The sequence below is a fragment of the Engystomops pustulosus genome, chromosome 6 (genome assembly GCF_040894005.1).
Source record: "Engystomops pustulosus chromosome 6, aEngPut4.maternal, whole genome shotgun sequence".
Classification (NCBI taxonomy): domain Eukaryota; kingdom Metazoa; phylum Chordata; class Amphibia; order Anura; family Leptodactylidae; genus Engystomops; species Engystomops pustulosus.
Genome location: NC_092416.1, coordinates 75,952,271 through 75,976,549, shown reverse-complemented (window position 1 = coordinate 75,976,549; position 24,279 = coordinate 75,952,271). Strand labels below are relative to the sequence as shown.

Below are 24,279 nucleotides of genomic sequence, written 5' to 3'. Positions count from 1 at the left end.
AAATTCTTCTCTCTTGCAGTGGAGCTACATAACACGGTTTTAAGACTGATCCGACCAAATTCACATATGTGTTCATGCAATAGAAGATAAACCTCTAAACTGTTGCTAACACTCGATGTATATTCATAAAGGGGGATATTTATCAGGACCTCTGCGCACCGCCACCGGCACAGAGGCCCTGAAATAATCGCAAATGCTAGCTTATTGCTAGCTTTTGCGATTATTTTCCCCAATCCGCCACCTTCACGGCAGTGGGGCGTGAAGGGGCGTGAAGGGGGGGGGGCTCAGCGGGCCGAGCGGGGGGCGCTGCTGGACGGGAGTGGGCCGGCGCGGGCCGCTACTGTCCCCGCGCCTGCGCCTCTTGATGTATCGGGTTGCAAATTTGCAGCGGCAGGGCGATCATAAATATCATACACAATACATAAGCAATGTTTCCCAAACATCTCTTCTCCAGAAACCAATAATGCATATGATTGTTCTCATTCCCTAAAATAAATATAGATGCCAGACAGAAATGTACTCCCGCTGTTGCCATATCCGGCACTTAGAAAAGGGGTGTAAAAAAACACAGTCCAATTAATTTGTAGCTAAGTATTTCCTAATTTCATCTATTTAGGTGACTGTTATGGGGTATGGACTGGTTCAAACATTAAAAGTATAATACAGTAATAATAATCACTGCATGATGTTTTATTCTCCTAATGTCCTAGTGTTTCACCTTTATACAGATAGTTGTCACTATGGACAACAACCAATGGCTCCACTATCAGGATGAAATACACCTCTCTCCTAACCTGAACCAGCAGAAAACCTGATGGACATTGAATAGAAACTATTTCCCTGGTGGCGTCTAAAAAGGCCAATGTTAAATTACATTTAAAAACTGATGATTTACCAAATTATAGATATGTCAGGGCTTTGGCATAAGTGTACCTACTGAACAATTATTTTTCCACAAATTTAGTTGCCTTTATATTAATGTCCAGAATAATCGATAATATATGTTAATATATGATATACATAGATATATGGCATTCACACAGTCTGTATAAATACTTTATTATCACTGCATACATGAAAACAAGAAAACATATGAACAGTAACTGTACATGAAAGAGGCTCTTCTTCACATTGTGAGGTGCAGGGTTCTGACCACTTCATAGGGAAACCTGATTATTGTACTGTATTCCAGGGACTTTGTAGTTTGTATTTGCTGCGGAAGGAGATGCAAACAAACATCAGATATCAGTTACCTCTTTGGTTAGGGAGCTGTACCAGAGACACAATGACCGTCCTGCTGAGCCATGTTTCATTTTAATGTTGTCTTAATTACCGGTTTTCACACTAAGTATTTAATCTTCAACTCAATAAACATTATTTATTAGCAAATAAAACAGGAGGAGGTTTCCTGAGACTTACAGGAGATTTACCTTACTGAAAAATTACCAGCTATCAAATATATTTTATATTTTTTCAACATCTCTTGTTAGTAGTGAATTAAAATATTTTTTAAAAAAAGTTTACAAAAATTTTGGAAACCACCTAGGCTGGCGTTGGCGGAACGAAACAGAAATTATTATTCTCTCTGTTACAGCATAAAGGCTTCCATTGGTTATTTGATACTTCTGATTGGGTCAGAAGTGTCAGTGAACAGACGGGAGCTGCAAAAGAGTAAGTAGACTATCCTTTTTTTACGCATATATGCTTCTAAATCTGGGCGTTTGAGCCATACCCTCCAGCTATACAAGAACAACCACTTTTAACGGGGAATTGTGTAATTACCCAGGACATGCCATAGAGACAAGGAATGCAGGAATATGGTAGCAAATTTTGCACCAATAGATAGTATCCTGTAGTACACAGATTACATTTAGTTTTTACCCATTTTTTTATGCATTAGTATGTGGTGTAGTGTACTATGTAGTGCAGCTACTTGGCTCGCTCACAGTGTGCTGAAACATGATGCATTCACTTTGACTCACCGCATTGTACACAACAGCAGGTCAGGGCCCCCATAACTGGTCGTGAGCAAGAGGATCTTTCGTGGCCTAAGCCAGTAGTGGTCCATCCTACAGAACAAGAACAAATCTTTATCTCTGTTTAGTTTACACATTTGTCTTTAGCTCACAATAACTGATGAAACAAGAAAGATTTAAAGAGGACCTGTCAGGGGGCGATTTGGGACACTAAACTTCTCACAGGTCCTTATAGATGGGTCGTTTGGTGTCCCAAATCACCCTTTAGAATGTTCCCAGGTGTCTGCTTTTAAAATAAGCCACCAGTCCATAAGCACCTGTGCTTTAAGGTCCCAAATTCCCTTACAGGTCCACTTTAATATACTGTCCCCAACAACTTGGACCTTTTACATTGCCATTCAGTTCAGATGGACATCTGTGAGGTAGGCAGCCAATCGGCCTAATTCTACACTGGACACAACTATAAAAAACCTTTGGCTATGAGAAGTATTAGGTGAAGACAATCCTTGGGAGAGCAGACTTTAGTCTTTGGAGGTAAACAAATGCCGGTTTAAAGGGATGTGTGTTCAACCTCATGTAAATAAATTCTACATAACAAATTTAAAGCACTTTTCTATTCCTCTGCATTTTTAAGATCTCTGCTTGCTTTTCAATGTTTAAAAAAAGTGGCAGAAACAGTTCTTAAAAATTATGAGAAATATTCACTAAAATTTGTACAATTGTTGCACATTCTGCTATGGCTTTCAGACATGATTTGCCTGCAACTTTTAAATTGCAGAATTCAGTAGACCTTAATGGGAATTCTGCAAATCTCATCCACAATTTTTTTCATATAAATTGTGAAGGTTTAAGCCACTGGCAATTTGGGGATGTCTAACCTTCAGTAACTTTACAAGATTTGCCCCTGACTTTAAAAAGATTCAGTTTCATTTACTTTATACCTGACCACTCCATGATAAAAGCTCTGTATTTCTATTGCTATTAAGATAAAGGAATGGTACCAGTAACCAGCTCCAGACCTGGTGCAGCATTGGCCGAGGTGCCATTCTTGCTCTGACTGGACATCTCCTCATTATTAGATCGGGATTTTGTGCTCTCCAGAGTCTGATCCGATGTTTCATTTTCTGGACAAAAGACACATTGAAGATCCTGAGTCTTTGAGTTAGAGAAAAGTTTCAAATCCTTCAACACAGTACATTCTGCCTCTTTACAACCACTAAAAAGCAAAGGCCACAAAACCTGCTGGCTATAGAACTTGTGGATAATTCATGGCACAGAGGAAAACAGGTCATCAGCCTATTGTGTGCAGCAGCCTGAAGAATGACAAGCAGCAGGTGTGTACGAGCCTCACAAACATTGCCATAGAATTCCCAGCTGCAGCCCCGAATCCATGTCTCATTCATTCATTTCCACTAACTCAACTCATTTGCTGATTGTGTCAGGTTAGTGGATTAAATCGAAAGTTTTGTCCCTTAAAAGGTGGAAATATAAACAGGCCTCGTCCATTAATTAATTAGAATCCCATTAGTGGAGCTGGGTGCTAGTTGATGCCCACATTGCATCGTTCATTAGCCCAACTCATCCCCAAGTTATTGTGTGGCTTTAAGTGAGTAATTCTTAAAGAGATGTTTTCTAAATGTTAAATTAAAGGGCAAAAATATGTCCTTGAAAATTAGTGAAACGCTGTTGAGTGGAGGAGAGCGCTGTTTGGGAGGATAACAACAATTAGTGAGACTGAATTATCTCCGCCTCATATGAAGGCAGTTTATAGCAGGGGATGTAATTATGGGAAGCAAACATAAAAATATTTAGTTGTTAAAAATAATCATCATCATAATAAATCTATAATGGTTCATTATAATGATAATAATAATTGTTTATTTTCAAATGTATCAATTAATTATTTAGTATTTTGTAATAGTGAACATAAATGTTAAACATAATAATAAGAATAATTATGTATTTCTCTGGGAATTAGTGAGAAAATTCCTTTGTATCCAGCATCAACACATTGGGGCAGATTTACTTACCCGGCCCATTCGCGATCCAGCGGCGCGTTCTCTGCACAGGATTCGGGTCCGGCTGGGATTTAAGAAGGTAGTTCCTCCGCCGTCCACCAGGTGGCGCTGCTGCGCCGAAAATAATCTTAACGCCCCGGAATGCACCATCCCATAGCAGGTGAAGGTGAGCGCTTCCCAAGCGACACATTTCGGTTTTTAAATGCGGCGATTTTTCTGAATACGTCGGGTTTTCGTTCGGCCACGCCCCCCCCATTTCTGTCGCGCGCATGCCGGCCCCGATGCGCCACAATCCGATCGCGTGCGCCAAAAACCCGGGGCAATTCATGTACAAGCGGCGCAAATCGGAAATATTCGGGTAACACGTCGGGAAAACGCGAATCGGGCCGTTAGTAAATGACCCCCATTGGGTCCGTGGATGCACTTTTGTTGGACTTTCCAACTTTTTTGGGATTTGTATGGCTGTGATAGGTATTTAACAGGCGATTGTGTCGCACATTGTGGCTGTGCTGGCTTTCATGTGACAGAAACCGAAAGCGTGGGATTTAACTTTCAAATTGTGTTGCAAGATCAAGCAATTACATGCACCAGGAAGAACAAGGTGAACTCTGTCAGACCTGAGCGGGGAAGCGACACAAGAAGTATATCGGGCTCACAATTTTAGTGAATCGCGCCAGAGTGCATGATCATCGGACATTATCTTATATGTAAGATTTCTAAGTGTTCCAGTATAGACTACAATTGCCATATTTTGACTCAATACACCTGTACGCAATCCTATATTCTCCACTTTCATTTCACTAAAACCACCATAGGTTTCCCTGATATTCGTAAGGTTACACATGGGATTCATGGTTTTCTAACATATGGCATCTCCCCAAAACACTGACCTTTCTTCCAAAAGTAATGTGCTTTCCTCAGCTTTGACAGGAACAGATGCACAATGACCAGCAATATGCACATCATTAGAGATACAAGGACTAGGATGAGCGTATGGTAAGATTCCCTCCTGGAAGTTTCAATATCTGAAAAATAAGGGCAGAAATTTTAGCACCTGTTGTATCCTGGAGGAGGCCAGTATTGTTAGGCTACATTCACATTACTGAGACAATTCTGTTTTACATGGTCAAGTTACATCCTTGTTTCAACATAAAATATAGTCTATGCATGAAAAACTGATCCATGAAAAACTGCTCTACTTTTTAACAGAATGGCTGCTTGCTTTGGTGTGTAGTGCAGTTATATGTTTTTCATTAAAAATATGTTTGTCTGAATAAGATTGAAGAAAACATTTCAATAGAGCATGGCAAAACTGATGTACTGTGGTCAGGACCTTAGGTCACTCAACTATCCCAAAGCCCGGAATGGCCCTGATATATACTTTACTGGAGTCAGAATTGCCTGGAATCTAATAAACTGGGAGGAAAGTAAACAGTTCAACTTTTGTGGCCACTTACCATTGTTTGTGGTATTAGTAGAATCTCCTGTGTTGGTGACATCAGTAGCAAGTGAAGAGTTTTTCTCAGACAATGAAGTGAATGTTTTAACTTCTGAAAAAAATTATAATAAATCTGTCATCCAAGAACAAACACAAGGAATAAACTGTATAGCCAGGTCACTACCCATTACATAAAATAAAATATAATAAAATACTCTGCTGGGGTTCCTGCTCCTCCTACTTTATTTCCCTTCTCCTATCATGACCATGTCCTTACCACATAAAGTTAAAACATCTTAACATCTTAACATCTTAACATTACTGAAGCACTCTGTGCTGCTATGGATATTTTATTGCACAGGTACCAATACAAGTTATTGTATCCTCTGAGTTCTCATAGTGATGGTGAATATTTTTGTCAAACTCTATCATTATCAAACCAAGTCCCTTTATTTCATCACTGCAGAGGCTGGCATCACATTACCTGAAGTTACATTTCCATTTACTCTGTCTGTTGTCCTTCTTTCTGTATATTCTGCAACTGTAATGTGTTAAAAAAAATGACACATAGAATTGAAATCTTTTCTTTCTAAGTCTATAAATTTCAGATAATTCTACAAAAAATAAGAAATTTATACTGGTGAATGATGCTTCTGTAGTTGACGTTGTCAGGTTTAAATCAGTTGTTTCTGGGGCCGACGATGAGGCTTCTTGTGCTTTGGGGAAAAAATTGTAAAAAAAATTAAAAATCTTAAAAAAAGGTTTTGAAAAAAAATAACTAACAACATTTCTAGCAACAAAATGACTCTTTTTGCATGTGTGCTTAGAGAGTTATAAGTAGTGAAGGATTATTAACGTGATCACATGTGCCCGCTTATCAGCTAAATAGTAAAGAAAAAAGAGAGGAGGAGGAGGAAGAGAGGATGAGCTCAAGATGTTGAGGAGGAGCAAGAGAAGATTTGTCCAAGATGCAGAGGAAGAGCAAGGGGATAGGAGATGAAAGGGCAGCAGAAAGGGAGCAAAACAAGAGAAGGAACAGGATAGGAAGAGGATCAAGGCTAGAACAGGAAGAACAATAGGAGTGGAGGAATAGAAGTAGTAGGGGAGGAGCAGGAAGAGAGGTAGAAGAGCAGCAGAACACTGGATGGACAAGTGGGATGAAATTTATAGTGATCAGATTCTTATGACAATCTTAACACTAACTGTTCACCTCTGCTTTCATCGCCTCTCCCTTTCCCAGATGTTTTCACAATTGTTGTTGTATATCTTGTGTATTCCTCAGCTGGAGTTGATGTAACATCATCTACAATACAATTATATAAATATCTAACACATAATTCAATGAATGACTACGATAATTACCTAATATATCTTTAAATGTATAAACAGCATTTTTTTCTTTAACTAGGCTGATTAGACAGGTTGCCTCTATAATTCTTCTGAATATCCTGGTTCAAATACGTATATTTTCTCCGGGAGTAGGGGAGCCCCAATCAGAAGTCTGCTATAGGGCCCTGCCTCTCCTAGTTATGCTGCTGGCTGTGACCATTGAAATGTCTGCTCCTATCACAACATGGGTTCTCTTTCTAAGCAGCTGCAAAACTGGTCAATGTTTGTAATGTGTATATATGTTTGTGTATTGTGTAGAAAAGAAATCAAACCATATATGCCCGTTAATTAAGCCATGTGTAATTATAAGAAATGACACAGGGAAAAAGCAAGCATTGCTCAGGTGGGATTTTGCCACATTCTCCTACACTTCATGAAGGTTCTGTGAGCAAATTCGATGAAGTCAGTTTTAGGCTAGGTTCATATCACGTTTGTGTTATACATTGTAAGGACATGTCAGGAGGATTCTAACGTGTCCTTACAACGTATAACACAGACGTGTCCCACTGTATTCCTATGCAGTCCAATATGTCACCGGGTACCCCCCTGAATATGGGAAGTCAGAGGCTGCAGGATGAAAAGACTTTACTACATCTTTCCATCCAGCTTTATTCAGCAACAACCTTTGCCTCTGTCTGCCACTATTTGTCAATGTATACACTAAGCATAAACATCTGGTGCTTTCTCCAGGTATACACTTAGCGTATACAAAAACCGTGATGTGAACCCAGCCTTAGTCCTTAAATAGATTTTTTATTGGATTCTGGTCAGGTGATTGGCTAGGCCATTCCATCAGCTTTATTTTCTTTCTCTAAAACCAACTGATAGGCTTTGGCTTTGTTTGAGATCATAGTATTGATGAAATGTCCACCCTTGTTTCATCTTCCTCATCCAGGTATATTTTTGAGACCCTTAACCCCTTCACGCTGTGAAGGGTGTATGAAGAGGGCTCACGGGCTGAGCCCTCATCATACAGAGATGGGCTTTGCTGCAAAGACCCATCGCTAACACCCACGGTCGCTGCTTGCTTAAAATGTGGCGGCGCATGGGCGCCACCATCTTACCCTCGATCGTCGCTACACCGAACGTTATCGGGGGGGGGGGGGATCGGTTGCCATGGTAACCCCCGGTCTTCGTGAGACCCGAGGCTACCTGGTTTCTAAGTATTCGTTACAATGAGCAAGTGGCTCATTGTAATGAATCATGTGCAAAAATGCCATATACTGCAATACAGTAGTATTGCAGTATATGGTAGGATCGATCGGACCATCTAGGGTACATTAACCCGAAGAAATTGTGAAAAAAAAGTTCAAATCACCCCCCTTTTATTAGAACTGATATAAAATATAATAAACAGTAAAAATCAAAGACACATTAGGTATCGTGGCGTCCCAAAATGCCTGATCTATCAAAATATAAAACCGGTTATAACCGGCAGTGACCTCCGAGACGGGAAATGGCGGCCAAATGTAACGCGACTTTTACACCTTTTTACATGACATAAAAAATGTAATAAAAAATTATCAAAATGTCACACAGTCCTCAAAATGGTAGCAATGAAAACATCGGCTCATGTATGAAAAAGTTATTAGCGTCAGAAGATGGCAAAATCAAAACAAAAATTTTCTACAGGAGGTTTTAATTTTTGTAAATGTATGAAAACATTATAAAACGATACAAATTTAGTATCCCCGTAATCGTACCAACCCAAAGAATAAAGTAGACATGTCATTTGGGGCGCTCAGTGAAAGCCGTAATATCCGAGCCCACAAGAAAATGGCGCAAATGTGTTTTTTCACCATTTTCACTGCCTTTGGAATTTTTTTCCCCGCTTCCCAATACACGGTATGAAAAATGTGTTACGCAGAAAACAAGCCATCACACAGCTCTTACGTGTAAAAATAAAAAAGTTATAGATTTTTGAAGGTGGGGAGTGAAAAATGGAAATGAAAAAAACAAATATATTTTTGGTTTACTATTAAGCTTTTTGTTTATGAGCTTATTGCTGTTATTGAGACACTTGGATGGTCAGGAACTCTTTTAGTTTGTAGCGGTTTGCTGATTATTAATTTGACTTTGTGCGATTGGTTGAACCAGCTGATATTGTTTTTCACATAGCGACAACATTGCCTTCTGATTACTGATAGATTTCAGCTTGTGTCGTTACTTCCCATGGCTTTTTGCATGACTGTTTTTTATGAGTTCAATGCAATGCATTTCTCATTATTGCACATAATTTATGGACAATGATGGGGATTTTTATGTCAATTCCACATTTAGAGTGTAGAAAGCAGCGGCACTCACCAGTACAGTGCGAAATATATCCTTTATTGAGGTGCGTACAGGAACAGAGCGGGGCCAGGCGACGGGCCGTTTCGCGCTAGTCTAGCGCAGTATCATTATATTTTGGCTTGATAATGCGCTAGACTAGCGCGAAATGGCCCGTCGCCTGGCCCCGCTCTGCTTTCTACACTTTACATTTGGACTGTCTTTGTTTCTGCTGAGCACCACCGTTATATAGACTAGTGCAAGACGGCCTAACTACCCTGCCAACATCCATGCCGAGTTTCACTGAAGGTACATAACGCTGTGGTCGGCTGGTGCCAGACTACTGCCCTCTTCATTGATTCAATTCCACATTTAGGCATACATTTACTGCATCTGCTGTGTGGGGAGAAGGGGTGAATGCAGAATACAGAATTCTTGCACTAGTTAGATCGAGTTGTTAGATCTAAATGTGTAAATGTAATACCTTGTTATCACATTTGTGTGACTGCGGCAACACTATCTAAATGCTTGTTAGCAGTAATTCCTGTAGGTCACCTTCAACGTAACACTTGCAGCAAGTCACTCCGTGATCCACCAAAACTACTTTCAATTAATTTACTAATTATTTGTTTCAAATGAGCAATTACTGAATGCAATCAGTCGTTTGTGGGCTGTCATTGGGATCGAGGCTCTTTTATCTGCCTGGTCTAGACGCATTCAAGTCCCCGTCTGGCGCACATTAAAAGGTGATGCACATGAAAGGCAGATTCTGTTTTATGACAAATTAATTTAATTGAACTTGAAGCACTCTGAGAAAATGCAAAAGAGAATATTATGCTGGTTAAATACAGGAGGAGGGGGGAGAATAAGCACTGCACCCAAATGCCCTGGGTGGAACCTGTGTCTATACTCTGCATAAAACAATTATATGCTGTACTATGATGGAATAGCTGTAATGCACCTTCTTAACAATTTGGGGGTCTTTTACCAATTGCTGAGTTATCTCTGAAAGAAGTCCCTGTTTAGAGTTTATTTGTTTGCATGTTAGTGAATGAGAATTAATTTAAAGTGGGCAATTAGTGGATTGCACAATAAAATACATGCCTTATAGTACATTTATTGACTGTTTCTGGTGCAAGCTGTAGGTAGTTCTTGACACTGGCTATACGTTGTCTGCTGGTGCAAGGCCCACTCCGACGCCAAGCATACCCCCTTCATGCGCTTCCATGCCAATGTGGCATGGAGGTAGCATAAGGGGAGAAAATGGGCTCAATTTCTAACTGTATGCCGGGAATTGCAACTATTTCACGGCTTTTACGCCAGAAAACTGGTACAAGCTCTGATAAATTTCCCCTGTTTTCTTTTAAACACCATTTTTGTTTTCAGTGTAAAATACTGCTCTTTGTAAAGAGAAAGCCTGTTGCTGTTTCATAGTGCCCTTGGTTATAGCCGCATGAAACTGATGAAAGGTTCCCTTTAATAAAACCTCTGTATTGTAGGCGGCTTCTATTACACAGAGCATAACCTGCATCTCGGGGGATTTTTTGAATGCATAAAGTGGCCAATCTGAAATGCCAAATACATCGGGGGTTTTTTTGCAGGCACTAAGCGCTCTTTTGCTATTGATTTAAGTGGCGTGAAGCGGGTTGGGTTCAGTGCGAACGCTAGGTGTTCAGCTCTCGTTCTTCCATTGATTGTTTCCAGGTGGTTTGGGCCCCACCAGCTGGGATTAAGCACATTTACAGAAAATGAAAGCAATTTCACTCTATAAATGTACGAGTTGACTGTGATGCCAATACCATTATCACTAATGCTGTACCCGGCTCCCTGCTCTGACCACTGACATGTCTGAAGCTCCCTCCTGACTTCAAAAACTAATTGACAGAGGCTTTAGCTTGGACTCTGTTATATATATTAACCAACTGTGATCCAGAAGTGTGTAAAGCTTGTAGGCAGATGCAATCAGACCCTGATGTATTCTCTGATTTAAGGGGAATTCCTCATATATAGTTTGATCCGGAAGTGGCATTTAATAGTTTTCTTCAGATGACTAAATTATCTCATCCTCATATAGCTGCAGTGTGACACTGTCTGGTGAGCTGCTGTATGTGATGGGTATGTATCCATGTTGTGTGAAAGCCTGAAGCTAAACCTTTGCACCATGAACTGTGAGTCCTGAGTTAGACCCCCTTGGATGCGATGCCCCCCATCTGTTTGAAATTTTATAAGAAAATACATTTATACAAAATATATTTAGTAGTTATTCCAGGTTTATTCTGCCATTAATCATCATGTTTACTTCTGGCAGTGATATCTACTGCTTTCTGTATAACATGTAACATACTGGGTTGTTTCTGCTAATTATATGGCACCACCTGGTGCCCAACATCCAAACTGCAACCTTCAACAATATTCAACTTCAGGAGTGCAGGGTAGGCATCTCAATTCTACAGAGGGCAGAAAAAATGGTGGTGCTAGTTAACCCTTTCTGCATGCTACTGGAAAAATCTCCTACACAGTGCACTGGAGTTTTTGTGTCACTTCTCCTGGAATTTCTTTAACCCTATTCTGCCCTTTTTACAACTCTGACAAGTGTCATGTATGTGATGGTGGCCTGAAACCGACCTACCCAGAACACATAAAACGTCATGTTAGTAGTATCTTTTTGTCAAAGGATTTTATCTTAATCTGTTAGGGGGAAAAAATCTGAAAACATTTTTTTAAAACATTTATCTGTGCTTCCTATTTACACTTTTGCAATGGGTTAAAGGGGAAAATGCAGTAAGGAAATAGCCTGCATGTGAATGTAAGCTGCTGTTTTTGGAGGAATTGTTTTCACAAGAATATATATATATATATATTTGTAGAGGTCATGAAGAACCAAAACTGTCGATAACACCTAACAAAGGAAACCACATAGGAAATGTCATCACAAAAAATGCATCTAAAATATAGAGAATATTTATTATCAGGGGGAGTAACTATACAGGTTCTGTAGGTTTGTACTTAAGTTGAATTCGTATTTAAGTCGGAACTGGTATATTGTATGTATGACTCCAGTATTTTTCCATCAGTGTGATAAGTGGATTTTCATAATTTTGGGCTGTCATGGAAACAGGGATCAACCATAAAGCTTCATTGCAGACACCTGTGATAACTTTCATTGCAGCTTGTCGTCAACACAAAAATTTGCAGCCAACAACCAAGGCCCTTTATGTACGGCTAATTTTTGGTCCCACTATGGGCCTTGAACTAGAAATCATTGCTCGTTTAGTACAATATTTTCCACTGTAATAATCAATCCCGATAGTCATAGACCCTAGGCCTTTCATTAAGATTAGATTAGTACAGCAAGCGTCAGGACGACCTACCCAAATCAAGTTATACTACTAAATCAAGTGTAAACAATTGGTTAAACGTACATTAAATGTTGATTAAGTTTACAAGTCACAATCAAAGCATCAGTTGTAAACCACGTCCTCAACAAATGGCATTGTTAAGTGAAAAGTGGAGTTCTCCCTTAACCCGTTACTTGATGGATGGTAACTTGTGTTTTCAGTAATCAGTGATTCTGTGACTGTTATTGCAACAATAATTCAGAAGATTAACCTTTCATTATACAACTGGATAAAAGGGTGGGTCCAAGAATTAAAGTAATCTTCTATTCATAAGATAGGGAATAATTTAGTGATCATTGTCTGAAAGCTATTTGACTAACCATAAATACATCCCCATTGCTGTGGATATAGGATAACTTTGAATCATGCCCCCTTAAGCTTTAAAGGAAACCTACCACTTGAAATGGTAGGTGAAAGCTGCAAATACCGAGCTTACTTTCGTTATTGTCCTAAACCACTGTATCACGGTTTAAACACTTTTTAATGTTTATATCTGAAGCTGCTTCGGCGCACTAAGCGCGGAACCGTGCCCGCGCCTGCATACGAAGTGCCGGAGAGCCGTGCGCACGGTCGCGTGCTTGGTGCGCCGAGCGCATACCACTGTGCGTCGAAGCAGCTTCAGATATAAACATTAAAAAGTGTTTAAACCGCGATACAGCGGTTTAGGGCAATAACGAAAGTAAGCTCCGGCACCAGCTCACCCTGAGCTGGTGCTCGGTATTTGCAGATTACACCTACCATTTCAAGTGGTAGGTTTCCTTTAATAGCATTTTTCACCCATTCCTTAATCCTCCAAGAATTCACAGAAACTGTTGAACATAATGGGGCAGATTTACAGCTGCCGCTATTCACTACCAGCCCGATATCCTGCATGTGTTGCTTCCCCTATCACGCCCACCAGAGTTCACCTTCTTCTTCCCAGTGTATGTAAGTGCAAGGCTTGCGACACAATTTATATGTTAAATCTCACGGTTTGTCCGATTTCTACCACATGAAAGCTGATGCGCCAAAATCTGATTGCGTGCGACACGATCCCCGGAAAGTCGGGAAACCCCACGAAAATTTGGCCGCGGGACCCTTAGTAAATAAGCCCCAATAAGTGCAAGACAATAGTATGTTAATTCTTACATAGAATATCTTTTCTTCAAGTCACTTGGTAGAGGTGGGTACAGACATTTACATAATTGCCAATATAAGTGCTCCTTCCCCAGTGTTCAGTAAATTCTATTCCTGCCATCACTTACCTAATTTATGGAAACTGTAGGATGCAGTGAGGTTTCCTGGAGTCAGGGTCCTGTGTCTAACTACACAACTCGCTCTTGATGTACTTGATGCTGAGCTGACTCGTAGGGTGCTAACCGCTGTGCATCGCCAATCATTCTTCAACCTGCGATTCTGGTGACCTTCAGAATACAAGAGAAACTGGTAAGAGACCTGCAAACAATGCTTAGCAACTCTACATTGTTTCATAAAAAAAACAAAAATGTCAGGGTGATATTTATTTAAAGGGTCACTTTGGTGATATTTATCTATTATATAGAAGTATTGTTACAATATGACAATATAACAGGTCCGCTAAAGCAGGAGTCTGCATTAGCTGGCACTGGGAGCATAGTGGCTATTGCAGGACTGTTCCTTGCGCTGCCACACAGTGCATTCTTAGACAGTTCTTGGACCGTTTTTTAAACGGACTGAAAACGCATGCGTTTTTGCATGCTTATCATGCATTTTGCTGGTTTGAATCCTTTATTAACATTTTCACAGCTGCTTACACTTCTACAAATGAAGAAAAACAGATTCAAACCAGTCAAACACAAGGTAAACATGCAAAAATGCATGTTTTCAGTCCATTTAACCCCTAAGTGCCTGCCCATACGGATTTCTCCATAGGCCTAACCTAAGGTCTGCACATGCTCTGTGCAGGAAAGAGCAGTGCCCCGGCTGACTTATGACCCTGCTCTAAAAGTCCAGATGGGAGTTCCGATCCGGCTGCTAACCTATTAGATCCCAGGGTCAATGCTGTGACCGCGGGATCTACGTTTTTGTAGAGGGAGGGGGCTCCCGCCCTTTCTTCCCAGCACTCGATGCAGCCGGGGACCTAATGAAGGTCCCTGGGTCTGCCATCGGCATCAGCCTGCTCGTTCCAGCCAGACCGAGTAGATGCCTGTCAGCCTATGCATTAGTATGAATTAGTGATCACTAGTCCATATGATAGTTTTGTAAAAATAAAAAAGGTATCAATAAAACACAAAAAATACAGTATATACCCGTGTATAAGCCGAGTTTTTCAGCACAAAAATGTGCTGAAAAACGTCCCCTCGGCTTATACATGAGTCAATGCTTAATATATATACTTAAAAAATATTTAAAAAAATAATAAACTTATATACTCACCCTCCGGTGGCCCCGACATGCAGCGCTGCTCCCCCGGGTCCTCTTCTGGCTTCCGCGAGCCTCTTCTTGCTTCTCTAACTTCGTGCCGGGCGCCGCCATGTTTTTCTTCCAGGCGGCGCCTAGTATGACGTCAGCAGCGGCGCGTCATCCTAGGCGCCGTCCGCGGGAGAGCAATGGCGGCGCCCGGCACGAAGTTAGAGAAGCAAGAAGACGGGCGCGGAAGCCAGAAGAGGACCCGCGCGGACATCAGGGGAGCAGCGCTGCACGTCGGGGCCACCGGAGGGTGAGTATATAAGTTTATTTTTTTTTTTTAACGCTGGGCAAGCTGTATACTACTGGGGGCAGACTGGGCAGTGCTGTATACTACTGGGGGCAGACTGGGCAGTGCTGTATACTACTGGGAGCAGACTGGGCAGTGCTGTATACTACTGGGGGCATATGGGCAGTGCTGTATACTACTGGGAGCAGACTGGGCAGTGCTGTATACTACTGGGGGCAGTGCTGTATACTACTGGGGGCAGTGCTGTATACTACTGGGGGCAGGCTGGCTACATACTGGGGGGGGGGGGTCTGTGACCAATGCATTTCCCTACCTCGGGTTATACTCGAGTCAATAGGTTTTCCCAGTTTTTGATGGTAAAATTGGGGGTCTCGGCTTATACTCGGGTCGGCTTATACTCGAGTATATACGGTAAAAAAAAATTACAAATAAAATTCATTTAAATTCCCCAAAAGCCCCTAACACATATAATATAATAAATAATTTAAAAAAAGTGAAAGACAACATAATAGGTATCACCACATCCCAAAATTCACTATAAAAATGTAAAAACGGTTATTCCCGATGTTGAACCAGAAAATTTGCTCAAATGTCAGAATCACCACTTTTTCGCTCTTTCCCAACACATAAAAAAGTAATAAAACTGATCTACATGTCTCACAGTCCCGAAAATGGTAGTAATGAAAACAGAAGCTCATCCCGAAAAAAATAACACCTCAACCAACTCCGTACTCCTAAGTATGAAAATGTTATTGGAGTCAGAATATGGTAAAAGTTATACTTTTTTTGGTACAAAAGGGTTTAATTTTTGGTATAATCTATTAACACCTAATGAAACGAACAAAAAATTGGATACAGGTGAAGGGGTTTTGTGTGGGGAGATAAAAATCTTCCCTAAGGGTGCGTTCACACGTTGCAGTTAAAACTGCATCGCAATCAGCTTTGTGGGGGTTTTAGGTGCAGTTTGGTCAATTGAACAGGTGAAAGACATGAACTGAACCGGTGAATTTGATTTTGAAGGGGAAATCTGCTCCACAAATGTCATTCACTCGTTCAGTTCATGTCTTTCACCTGTTCAATTGACAAAACTGCACCTGAAACCTCCACAAAGCTGATTGCGATGCAGTTTTAACTGCAACGTGTGAACGCACCCTAAATGTGGTCACCCCATGCAATAACGCACCTAGTCTTATTAGTCCCCATGTTTTGCAGCCACTAGGCTATGCAGCTTACATATAGGATAGCGTTGTCACCATTCATAACAGGCATTTTTTCACGCCACCGCTGTCATCTATTTTTGTCATAAGCACATGACCCAACAGCAGGTTTTAGACCTATGCTAGCCCAGTTCTTTGCCATTTAACTCCACTTTGTCCAGGTCCGTCCGCTTCTTCTTATTCTGTATTACACCACTCGTGTTTTTATTATACTTTTATTGTATCCAATTGATACCCATAGGACGGCGCCATTTAATGCTGGCATCGTCCACATTATTGTGAATATGTGTTACCAATAAAGATTTACCTTTATATGCATCTTTCTAGTCTGTCCTTTTTTTCCCTCCTGTTGGGGGGGTACATTTGTTTCCTAACACCTAATAAAACCTATATAAATTTGGCATCCCAGTGATTGTACCGACCCAAAGAATATATTAGAGATGCCATTTGGAATGTACAGTGAGAGACGTAAAAACAGAGCCCACAAGGAAAATGGCACAGATGCGGTCTCTTGTCAATTTTACAGCATTTTGAATTGTATTTCCACTTCCCAGTACTCGGCATGAATTATAAAATAATGCTATGAGAAGGACAATTTGTTAAGCAGAAAATAAGCCCTCAAACAGCTCTGTACACAGAAAATAAAAAAAAGTTATTGATTTTTGAAAGCTGGAGTGATAAACAGAAAGTTAAATGGAAAAAGCTGATCAGTGGCGAACGGTTAAAATGACCCCTATAGCACCTGATAAAAAGTTTACAAATTTTGTGGGATAAGGGTTTGTGGTCCCTGAGGCCACATTCACACGTGGCATTTTGCTTACATTTGGAAACGCAATTCAAGGCTCCACTCGTGATAATATATTTTGGTAACATTGTGTTTCCAACACATTAACTGCATAGGAAGTAAATGCAATCTTATCTCAATGTGCGATCGCAGCTGAAGCCTTTGGATTGCGTTTCAAAGCACAGCCAAAATGCCACGTGTGAATGTGGCCCCAACGGCTCTACAAACACGTCATAGCACCTGAAAACTATTCTGCTCTACAAAAGCTCCATGGCTCCTTCCCTTTCACACTTTTCCACTTGTCCTCTTACTCGTAAAAAACTGTCAAGTATATTCCTAGATACATTTTCTACTTTTATTCAGTTAATGTGGGTAAATTTTAGGGCTAAATGAATGTATTAATGATAAATATTAGTGAATTCCAAATCAAATAATTTATTCTAAAATTTTCTTAAAAATTTGAAAAAATGCTGGTTGATTTATGATCTTTCTAGCATCATAATAAAACAAAAGGACACTTATAAATTGACGGCAACACAAAGCTGAGATATGGTAAATGTTAGTTAGTAACTAATTTGGGTAGTAAGACGATCAGTTTGAAGTTTGAAAATAGCTAACATTTCAAAATGTTTAACAAATTCACCTTTTTTTCATAAATAAATGCTAAATATATCACCCAAAATTTCCCACTAACTTAAAGTACAAAATGCCATGGAAAAACCAATTCAAAAACACTTGGGTAAGTTAAAGCCTTCTAAAGTTATAACCGGATAAAGCGACGCATGCTGGTTTTGAAAAATAGGTCTTGGTCATCAAGGCGCAAATGAGCTTGTCACTAAGGGGTTAAAAACGCTAATATTTTTGGTCTCACCAAACATTTCTATGTGGTTGTCAATCAGCCAGGTGAGTCTGGGGCAGGGGTGGCCACCTGATGTTGTGCAGGTAAGAAGATACTTTTCTTTCAGACCTTTCCCATGGATTCGGGTCACTTCTAAGGAAGGTGGAGATGGCACAGCTAGAATGTAATCACAATCCATTAACAATCACAGCTGACACTGTTGTTATAATATGGAATGACTGTTGATATAAACAATATAAAATATTATAAAGTTATTAGTAATTCTAGAATTCTAAGTCTTAGTTTTTGTAGCAATATTACAATGACCAAGAATGACCATAGACAACTTTCATATTAATCTATATATATCTTGATATATATCTATAGAAAATTAGCCATTTTACTAGAGATTGACTGCTATGAACAATCTTAGACTTTCTGGTAGTTGGGAAAATCCCCATTATTCTTCTTATCATCTTGAGGCATATTTTATTCAAATCTACTGTACAAAATATACTTCTGATCACACATGTCTGACTACTTACAAAGTACAGCAATCTACATGAATAATCCACAAGGATGTGGTCCATGCTATTTAGTTTCTTTTCCCTTCATACCTGTTTATGTTTATAGCATCAATGTGGTATTGTATTTAATAATCAGGAAGACTGGTGTTATCGGTGCTTGCTGATTGTGAAAGCCCATTTATCACTATTAGGGGGCCCACAGTCTTCGGTATCCATCCTTATAATAGTGATGTGATCCAGCACCAGTTAAATGGGTAAGTTATTATAAGGTACTTTCCACCTGCAGCAGCTTCATCTTTCTAATGTCTTCACTGTCAGCATGTATGGTCACTGTTGTGACAATGCTTTGTGGCTTTAATTGCAGAACTAACTTATTTCAAGATAATTTGAATAAGTTTTGAAATATATTGTCACATGTGATGTGAATGGCTGCGACTAAAGTCTGTGGCGAAATTCATGCTTAAGTAAAAATATTCTGAAGGATTTACTTACACAATACTGAGACCTGGACTCCCTTAGTCTGTATTGGGGAGCTGTAATACAAGCAGGTGTACACCCCTTCATCTGCCCTTGTAATATTCGTCAAACGGACAATCAGCTTATTCCTTGATGAATGTTGTAACTCGTATCTTCTATCTTTTAAAACTGTAATGGCAAGGAATCTTATGACTATTAGTATAGTAGGAGAAATAATAGTATGAGAGAGAGGACAGGGGGCCACAGTCTGAGAGAGGATGGGGGGGGGGACCATTGTATGAGAGAGGGCAAGGGGCCACAGTCTGAGAGAGGATAGGGGGCCACAGTCTGAGAGAGGATGGGGGGGGCATTGTATGAGAGAGGGCAAGGGGCCACAGTCTGAGAGAGGATATGGGGCCACAGTCTGAGAGAGGATGGGGGGGACCATTGTATGAGAGAGGGCAAGGGGACACAGTCTGAGAGAGGATAGGGGGCCACAGTCTGAGAGAAGATAGGGGGCCACAGTATGAGAGAAGGCAAGGGCCACTGTATAAGAGAGGACAGGGGGCCTTAGTATGAGAGAGGAGAAGGGGCCACAGTATAAGAGAGGAGAAGAGTCCACTTTATAAGAGAGGACAGGGGGCCTTAGTATGAGAGAGGAGAAGGGTCCACTGTATTAGAGAGGACAGTGGCCCACTGTTTGAAAGAGGAAAGGGGGCCACAGTATGAGAGAGGATAGGGGGCCACTGTATAAGAGAGGACAAGAGGCCACAGTCTGAGAGAGGATAGGGGGCCACAGTCTGAGAGAGTATAGGGGGCCACAGTCTGAGAGAGGATGGGGGGGACCATTGTATGAGAGAGGGCAAGGGGACACAGTCTGAGAGAGGATAGGGGGCCACAGTCTGAGAGAGGATAGGGGGCCACAGTCTGAGAGAGGATGGGGGGGACCATTGTATGAGAGAGGGCAAGGGGACACAGTCTGAGAGAGGATAGGGGGCCACAGTCTGAGAGAGGATAGGGGGCCACAGTATGAGAGAAGGCAAGGGCCACTGTATAAGAGAGGACAGGGGGGCTTAGTATGAGAGAGGAGAAGGGGCCACAGTATGAGAGAGGAGAAGAGTCCACTGTATAAGAGAGGACAGGGGGCCTTAGTGTGAGAGAGGAGAAGGGTCCACTTTATGAGAGAGGACAGTAGCCCACTGTTTGAAAGAGGAAAGGGGGCCACAGTATGAGAGAGGATAGGGGCCTCTGTATGAGAGAGGACAAGGGGCCACAGTCTGAGAGAGGATAGGGGGCCCCTGTGTGAGAGAGGACAAGGGGCCACAGAGTGAGAGGGGACAGGGGGCCACAGAGTGAGAGAGGACATGAGGCCACTGTATGAGAGAGAAGGGGGCCCAGTATAAAATGGGCAAGGCAATAAGCAAGACAATAGGCGTAATTTAGGAAAAAGGGAGTGGGATTTTTTATCTCTCTTTCTCTGGACCAAAAGTTTGGAGGGCTATAATATATGTCTATTGGGGGGTGGCCACAGAAAGGGGGCATTATACTATATAGGGCCATTAAGGATGATTATACTATGTTTGGGAGTGGGGCAAAGGGCAGGACAAGCAGTGTACTTTAAGGAGGGACTAAAAGGGAGGGTATCACTTTCTTTAACCCAAAAGTTGTGCGGTATGACTGAATGTCAGGGGTACCAGTTGTTATAGCCACATTGATCATCCTATCCATATGGTAGTTATAGGGGGGCAGAAAACCCCTAACAGCTAACTAAGATTTAACCCATGTGTGAACATACACAAAAGCAATCAATCATTTCTGTACTCACCTTTCTCCCCATTAAAGTAACTAGTGTAGCCCCTTGGAGTTAACCATTGTATGTCTGAACCATTGCCCCCTGGAAATACACATCTCAGGGTGACTGTCTTTCCTTCCTCCACAGACAGCTGAAAGGTGTGAGATTCCGCTGTAAGAAACATTAGATGTGGTGCTGAATCCCCCCACACTGTGCACACAGGATGTCTTTCATCATTACAAATGTCACATCTCATGAATTTTCTCATCAGTGATAATAAATACATTTTCCCATTGCTGGAAACCTAAATTGTAAGCAAAGCCAGGAAACAAATGACATCACTGGCAGAGCAAAGATGCTGGGAACTAATGACAGCTGTGACAGAGCAGACAAGCCAGGAACCATTGACATCACTGACAACACAAAGGAGCTGTAAGGCAATAACATCACTAACAACACAGGAGACCCAGAAAACTGTGAGATCCCCAACAACACAGAGAAGCCGTAAACCTATAAATCACTAACACCATGAAGAAGCAGGGACTAGTGACATCACAGACAGCATAGAGAAGTTGGAAGCAAGTGGCATCACTAACGGTATAGAGAGAATGACCAAAAGTGACTAGTAGCATCATGAAGAGCAGATGAGAATCCAATAACTAGTCACATCATGAAAAGCAGAGGAGAATCCAAGAACTAGTGACATCATGAAGAGCAGAGGAGAATCCAAGAAATAGTGACATCATGAAGAGCAGAGGAGAATCCAAGAACTAGTGACATCATGAAGAGCAGAGGAGAATCCAAGAACTAGTGACATCATGAAGAGCAGAGGAGAATCCAAGAACTAGTGACATCATGAAGAGCAGAGGAGAATCCAAGAACTAGTGACATCATGAAGAGCAGAGGAGAATCCAAGAACTAGTGACATCATGAAGAGCAGAGGAGAATCCAAGAACTAGTGACATCATGAAGAGCAGAGGAGAATCCAAGAACTAGTGACATCATGAAGAGCAGAGGAGAATCCAAGAACTAATGACACCATGAAGAGCAGAGGAGAATCCAAGAACTAATGACACCATGAAGAGCAGAGGAGAATCCAAGAACCAATGACACCATGAAGAGCAGAGGAGAATCCAAGAACTAGTGACATCATGAAGAGCAGAGTGTATCTAGTAACCAATGAAGACACAATTGACATCACTGACAGCCTAAAAACCAGTCAACACCAGTGCAGTGAAGCAACCAGCCTCAATAAGATTTGAAGAGAGATCAAGAACTATTAAATACACTGACATGGGTGTAACTATTCTTGTAACAGCCATAGTGATTTCCATGGAGCCCAGGGTAACAGGGTTCCCATCATTCCAGACAATAGTGATTGGTGATGGATGCATAGCATTACTATATGCAGAGCTTCATCCACAGTCATCTTACTCCAGCATAAATATCTGTTTAGTGTGTTCAAGAAGACAACTAGGTAGGTACCCTTTAATACAGTGACCCCCAGTAATTTTTTTAACAAACGTTGTGAAAAAAATAATTACACCCCGTTCCCCAGAAGAAGGCCCAGAACCATAGTGTGCTTAGCTCTCATAATGTATGGTTTGCCAATGGTGGATAAAACAATAACAAACCCTGAGCCGTGAGGAGTGTCTCATGCAATTGTTTGTGTAGCCTCTTGATTTACAGAATATTAATTATATCTTCTGAGACACTTTTAGCATTTTAGAAGAAAGTCCAAACATTAAAGGGGTTGTCAAGTTACAACAAGTTAGCCCTGATCGGGGGGCGGGGAAATCAAATTATTTAACCTTTTCTGGCACCCAAGCTCGGATAAATCTCCCACATAGAATGCAATCTCTTATCATTACTGTTATGTAGGACTACAGGTAACATTATTCTCATTATCTGCATGCACAGTTATTACTGTGTGTTATATTTGGTGTTATCTATTATGAGTACCACTTACTTAAAGGAAATCTACCGTCAAAATCAAGCATGATAAACCAGGGGCACTTACTCATAGATCCAAGCAGTGCGATTATTGTAATCTGCTTCTGGTTGTTACTCATGGCCTCCTTCTAAAATCAACTTTTAAAGCTATGCTAATGATCCTGAAAGGCTGCCATAGGCCCTCTGGCTTTACAAACTGTTGTCACACTGTTCTGCAGCACATATTAATCTCACCCTCCCCCAGGACTTCCTGTAATCTCAGCAGCAATTAGCATACAGTGGGAGGGGGGAAAGGTATTTACACTTGTAGCCCGTTGGGTTCAATAACATAATGTTAAAAGTTCATTTTAGAAGGAAGGAGGCAATGGATAAGAAATATATGAAGATTTTTACAGTCATGGTGCCTTGTTTATCATGCATGATTTTTATATAGATTTTCTTTCATCTTTAGTACCCAGAGAGTTATGTAACATCTACATTATATTTACTCAAGGGACTACTGGTAAATTCAACATAAGTATATGTAGTCAGAGAATTATCATAGTTTTTTATTTGTGGTGTTACATAGGACTGCAGATAAAGCCTACGTAATCTATACTCAGAGACTTACCACTGTATGTTACTTGTGGTATAATATAATGTTAGTTCTACTATATCTGACAATTATGAAAATTATCACCAGTTTTTATGTGCGGTGTTTCATGTGACTGCAGCTAGCACCTGCTACATTATCTGTGGTGGCTGTATCGTTATTTGTCGCTAGAACTCAATATTGTCTGGTGATAGTGCCCCCCCCCCCCACATACACAAATACAAAGACATACATTATTGAGGCAATAGATGTTCCTTTCAGAAAAGAAGCCTCTTACCTTTCACACTGTTCAGTGCCAGCAGGGCATAGATCGTGGCTGTCACAATCATCAGTCCAGACTTGGTGCTTGTGTGTTGTATTGCTTCCCCTGCACTGACAGAGTATATATGATATATGTGCCTTATGGGGGTGCGGAAATAAGTACAGACCAATTTTCTATTTGTGTCACACTGTTCTTTCCACTGTGAGAAAGTTACGGTGGTTACAGTATAGTGCAACTGACCACAACTATACTACCGGAATGTTTCTTGGTAAATAAAGTCTCTTCAGATAATGTAAATACCATATTACTACATTTTACAGTGTATTGATTAAAGTTTTGGTTCATATAGGTGGGTGGAAAATGGGTGCATATATATACAATGGCGGATTAAGGCCATCATGAGCAGTGGCGGATTAAGTGTCCCACGGGCCCCGGGCTGCTCACACGGCTAGGGCCCTCCCAGCATCCAAAAAACATGTGCCTGGATGTTAGGACTTAAAGGGCACCTACCACCACAAATCTACCTATAAAGGTAGATCGGGTGGTAGGTGGATCAACTTTTATTACCCTAATATATTAATTTTGTTATGCGGCTACTTGAGCGTGGAGTAGCCGCATCTGAGGTTACACGAGGCGGCTACTCCACGCCCCGGTAGCCACTTTACCCCTCCTACTCACCATGTTCGGCGCGCAGCTA

General features: G+C 41.0%; 1 protein-coding gene across 3 annotated transcripts; it reads right to left on the bottom strand.

Moving 5' to 3' along the window:
- Nucleotides 1-1,050: 1,050 nt before the first annotated feature.
- Nucleotides 1,051-24,075, bottom strand: CRTAM (cytotoxic and regulatory T cell molecule). 3 transcript variants are annotated; one of them, XM_072156639.1, is made up of 13 exons: nucleotides 23,598-24,075; nucleotides 20,809-20,946; nucleotides 19,020-19,172; nucleotides 18,034-18,177; nucleotides 13,732-13,890; nucleotides 6,643-6,735; nucleotides 6,071-6,148; nucleotides 5,917-5,973; nucleotides 5,452-5,544; nucleotides 4,885-5,019; nucleotides 2,978-3,100; nucleotides 1,983-2,069; nucleotides 1,051-1,213 (listed from the first exon to the last, which is right to left on the bottom strand). In XM_072156639.1, the coding sequence occupies exons 1-13, from the start codon at nucleotides 23,647-23,649 to the stop codon at nucleotides 1,158-1,160; spliced, it is 1,368 nt and encodes a 455-aa protein (XP_072012740.1). In that variant the 5' UTR covers nucleotides 23,650-24,075; the 3' UTR covers nucleotides 1,051-1,157. The 3 variants fall into 3 exon arrangements, with proteins under 3 accessions (XP_072012740.1, XP_072012741.1, XP_072012743.1); XM_072156640.1 differs by having other exon boundaries at nucleotides 2,996-3,100; XM_072156642.1 differs by lacking the exon at nucleotides 20,809-20,946.
- Between the last annotated feature and the right edge of the window lie 204 nt (nucleotides 24,076-24,279).